Source organism: Orycteropus afer, unplaced genomic scaffold (genome assembly GCF_000298275.1).
Source record: "Orycteropus afer afer isolate SDZICR_OR568_19922 unplaced genomic scaffold, OryAfe1.0 scaffold00275, whole genome shotgun sequence".
Lineage (NCBI taxonomy): Eukaryota > Metazoa > Chordata > Mammalia > Tubulidentata > Orycteropodidae > Orycteropus > Orycteropus afer.
This window is the reverse complement of record NW_006921862.1, coordinates 3,403,824-3,408,769: the sequence shown is the minus strand read 5'-3', so window position 1 is coordinate 3,408,769 and position 4,946 is coordinate 3,403,824. Positions and strand designations below refer to the sequence as shown.

Here is a 4,946-nt window from a genome sequence, read left to right as displayed (position 1 = left end):
TATTTTTTGATATCGCACATTCTGTGGGATTACCTTTCTTTGGAATGGGTACAAATATGAATCTTTTCCAGTCAGTTGGCTAGGTAGCTGTCTTCCAAATCTCTTGGCATAGCCAAGTGAGTGCCTCCAGAAGGGCATCCGTTTGTTGAAACATCTCAACAGTGTTCTGTCAATTCCCAGAGCCTTGTTTTTTGCCACTTCCTTCAGTGCAGCTTTGACTTCTTCCTTCAATACCATTGGTTCTTGATCATATGCTACCTCCTGAAATGGATGATCACCTACCAATTCTTTTTCATATAGTGACTCTATATATTCCATCCATCTTTTTTTGATGTCTCCTGCCTCATTCAACATATTGCCTATGGAATCTTTCAATATCGCAATTCAAGACTTAAATTTTTTCCTCAGTTCTTTCAGCTTGCGAAAAGAGAGCATGTTCTTCCCTTTTGGTTTTCTATCTCCAGGTCTTTGATATTTCATTATAATAATTGACTTTGTCTTTTCAAGCTGGTCTTTGAAATCTTCTGTTCAGCTTTTTATCTGTTGATTCTTCCATTTGCTTTAGCTACTCTCCATTCAAGGGCAAGTTTCAGAGTCTCTTCTGATATCCATTTTGGTGCTTTCTTCCTTTCCTGTCTTTTTAATGACCTCTTGCTTTCTTCATGGATGATGTTCTTGATGTTATCACACAGTTCCTCCAGTTTTTGGTCATTGGTGTTCAATGCATGAAATGTATTCTTTAGATGGTCTCTAAATTCAGGAGGGATATAATCAAGTCATATTTTGGCTCTCGTGGACTTGTTTTAATTATCCTCAACTTCAATTTGAACTTGCATATGAGCAATTAATGGTCTGTTCCATAGTCAGCTCCTTCCCTTGTTTTGGCTTAAGATATTGAGCTTCTCCATCACCTCTTGACACAGATGTAGTCAATCTGATTCCTGTGTACTCTGTCTGATGAAGTCCACATGTATAGCTGCCATTTATGTTGTTGAAAAAAGGTATTTGCAATGATTAAGTCATTGGTCTTGCAAAATTCCATCATGCAATCTCCCCCATCATTTCTATCACCAAGACCATATTTTCCAACTACTGGTGATTCTTCTTTGTTTCCAACTTTTGGATTCCAACCACCAAGTCAAGTGATAATCAGCACATCTTGCATGTTTGGTCAATTTCAGACTGCAGAAATCGGTAAAAATCTTCAATTTCCAGTACCATAGTTGTGGTAGTTATGCTTGTCTGTCAACCTGGTTGGGCCTGGTTGGGTGGCTGGGCAGCTGGTGGTAGTTATTCCCCATGATGAGACTGGCAATCAACTCCATGGTGTGATCTACCACAAGCAGCTGAGTACCTGCCTTTGGAATGTGGTCTGCTTCGTGTATATAAAGAGAAGTCTTTGGAATGGTCTCCACCTATGGCACACTTGGACCCTGCATGTAGTCATGTCGTTGCTCAGCGGCCTGCTATGCTCTGCCGACCTTGGGACTTACAATAGACTTAAGTTAATGGCCTGCTGTGAGATTTGGTAACATCAGGACTGTGCCTTTTTACTTGTCGAACTTGGGGGAGCTTCTCAGTCTCAGCAGCCAGCAGCTGTCTGAATGAAGAAATGCCTTTAGCTCCAGTGGGCAGGGAACAGGAGGCAGAGCTGGACCCCAAGGTTGAGGGGCTTTCCCCCCAGCCCCTAGAGCCTGGCACTTTGAACTTGGACTAAAAGCTTCCCAGTTGTAAGAATAAACTCCTGCTTGTTAAGGCCATCTCATTTGTGGTATATTCTTATCAGAGCGTCACTAGGTAACCAGAACAATAGTGTTCCCTTAAGTTCAAAGAATCCTACAAATCCTAGATCAGAATTTGATCTTTAAATATAATCCTTGCAAAACCTTATCTGGATTTTAAAGGCTGAGAATTTTTAAAGGAAATAGTTTCATCTGCTCTTAAGGCCTGGAAAAAAGCCATCATCGTTTACATAAATGTTTTTGTTTTGCTTTCACTATAAGTTTGGTGGGACAGGGTCAGGTCAGTTCATTTTATCCAACTCTTGGACTATGTGTCCCACACTGTGCTAGGTACTGGGGAAATAAAGACAGTAAAACTCCCCTGAAGGGCTACTGGGTGATTCAGAGTGTGAAAGACAAATGTGATAAGGGCTTTCAGAAAGCCCTGCAAAGGTAGAGTGGGAGATGAGGTCAAACCAGCCTCTCTTCCAAAGGCTCAAGGTTTAGGAAAGACTTCTGGCTTTCTCTTGGACACAAAAGAGACAACAGTAAGTTGAGATTGTTTAAGGGTCAAAAATGCTAAGGTATTTGGATTTTTGACACCATATCAGGGATATGGCAGAAGTAATGTTAAAAACTACAGGCTAGAAAGATTTGTTCCAGACAAACAGCTGAGACACACAGGATTCTGCAATGGACTCATCATTTTCAAGTCATTTGACAGGCTTAATGGAGGGAAGAATCATCTTGTTGTTTGGTGCTGTTGAGTCCATTTCAACTCAGAGAGACCCTAGGGACCATAAAATGAAACACTGCTTTGTCCCGTGCCATCCTCGCCATCGTGGTGTCAATCTACCTGGCTGAAGGTGTTCTTCTTTTTCTATGGACCCTCTACGTTACCAAGCATGATGTCCTTCTCTAGGGACTAGTCCCTTCTGATAACATATCCAAAGTATGTGAGATAAAGTCTCACCATCTTGCTTCTAAGTAGCTTTCTGGATGCACTTCTTCCAAGACAGATTTGTTCATTCTTCTGGCACTCCATGGTATATTCAATATTCTTTAGCAACACCATAATTCAAATACATCAATTCTTCCTTGGTCTTCCTCGTTCATTTTCCAGCCTTTGTGTGCATTTGGGCCAGGTGCATCTTAGTCCTCAAGGTGACATCTTTGATTTTTAACATTATAAACAGATCTTTGGAAGGTTGATTTGCCCGATGCAATATGCCCTTTGATTTCATGACTGCTGCTTCCATGGGCATTGATCGTGGATCCAAGTAAAATGAAATCCTTGACAACTTCACTCTTTTCTCCATTTATCATGATATTGCTTATTGGTCCAGTTGTGAGGATTTTAGTTTTCTTTATGTTGAGGTGTGCTCTGTACTGAAGGCTGTAATCTTTGCTCTTCATCAATAAGTGCCTCAAATCCTCTTTACTTTCAGCAAGCAAGGTTGTGTCATCTGCATATCACAGGTTCTTAATGAGTCTTCCTCCCATCCTGATGACACATTCTTCTTCATATATTCCAACTTCCAGATTATTTGCTCAGCATATAGAGTGAATAAGTATGATGAAAGGATACAAACCTGACACATTCCCTTCTTGATTTTAAGCCATGCAGTGGCCCCTTGTTCTGTTCCAATGACAGCCTCCTGGTCTATGAGTATAATTAAGTGTTCTGGAATTCCCATTGTTTGTAATACTATCCATAATTTGTTATGATCCGCACAGTAAAATGCCTTTTCATAGTCAATAGAACACAGGTAAACATTTTTGCTTTCAGCCAAGATCCATCTGACATCAACAATATATTCTTTGTTCCATGTCCTTTTCTGAATCTGACTTGAATTTCTAGCAGTTCTCTGTTGATGGACTTCTGCAAATATTTTTGAATTATGTTCAGCAAGATTTTATTTGCATGTGACATTGATGATATTGTTCTATAATTTCCACATTCTATTGGATCATTCTTCAGAACAGGTACAAATATGGATCTCTCCTAGTTGGTTGATCAGGTAGCTGTCTTCTAAATTTCTTGGTATAAATTAGTGAGTGCTTCTGGTTTAGCATCCATTTATTGAAACATCTCAATGGGTATTCCATCAATTCTTGGAGCCTTCTTTTTCGCCAATTCCTTTGGAGAAACTTGAACTTCTCTAATAACAGTGATTCTTCTATAGAATCTTTTTTCAAAATGTTCAGTAATGGTTGCCAGGCACCATCCAGTTCTGGTCTCACGGCAAAGCAGGCAGTGTTTCATGGCACAATTAGCCACACATTCCATTTCTTCCTCCTGTTCCTGACTTCCCTTCTTCCTTTGTTGCTCCAGGGAAATAGAGATCAATTATCATGCCTTGAATGGCCACTTATAAGCTTTTATGATCCCAGGCACTGCACAGTAAAGTAGGTAGAACAGAAGCACTAAACACATTATTAGGCAATTTGCCTGGGATATCCCATGAAGCCTCCTTATAGGGTCTTATTAGAGCTTTTCTCTCACTGGAGAGCTTCTGGCTAATTCATCGTTTAGAATCCTGTCAAAGGCCTTACTATCTTCCACCTATACATTCGCTTCTTTCCCCTGTATTACAGATCCACCCCTTATCTATATTTCTTTAGCATTTTATACTGTACATATTCCTGTTATAAAATCTAGTACAGTAGATATATTGTGTATGATTACTTGTTTAAACATCTGTGTCCCTGTGCTCCCCTTCCATCCATTATAAGTGATGGATCTTTCTTTTTATTTTTCATTTCTGTAACTCCAGTGTCTAACTAACCTGGTGCATTATTGATAAATATTGGTTAAGTTAATTAATTTCTAAAATAGTTAGTAACTCAGATACATTTTTACACATTTTGGGATAATTTAGTGTCTATTAGGAAAAAAAAATTGTGATGGCTATGTTCTTCCATTTTGACTCTTTGTGTGTCCTCTCTTTTACCTTTCTACCTGTTTTATGATGGACAATTGGACACTGTGACAGTGCCTCCTCTCCAGTCAATTGCCAGTGGGATTCCTATGCCCCTTGGTCAGAATGCAATGGATGTACCAAGACTCAGGTAGGACCATGAAAACCTTTGTACTTGATTACTTTTATACAGAATTAGCTTAGATATGGCCAAAATGGCACTGACTTTGAATGCTATTTCTATGTTTCTTAATACTGTACTAGTAATTTTGAAGTGAGAAAAGTATGACTTATTTAATAATCA

The 4,946-nt window shown here is 39.3% G+C and overlaps 1 protein-coding gene across 1 annotated transcript in view; it reads left to right on the top strand.

Annotated features, from left to right (window-relative positions):
* The window catches only part of C7 (complement C7), a 94,510-nt gene that overhangs the window by 6,184 nt on the left and 83,380 nt on the right, over positions 1 to 4,946 (top strand). Inside the window, exon 3 of the mRNA XM_007950535.1 lies at positions 4,718 to 4,793. Within this exon, the coding sequence (XP_007948726.1) occupies positions 4,718 to 4,793 (76 nt within the window). The remainder of the gene's footprint in view (positions 1 to 4,717; positions 4,794 to 4,946) is intronic.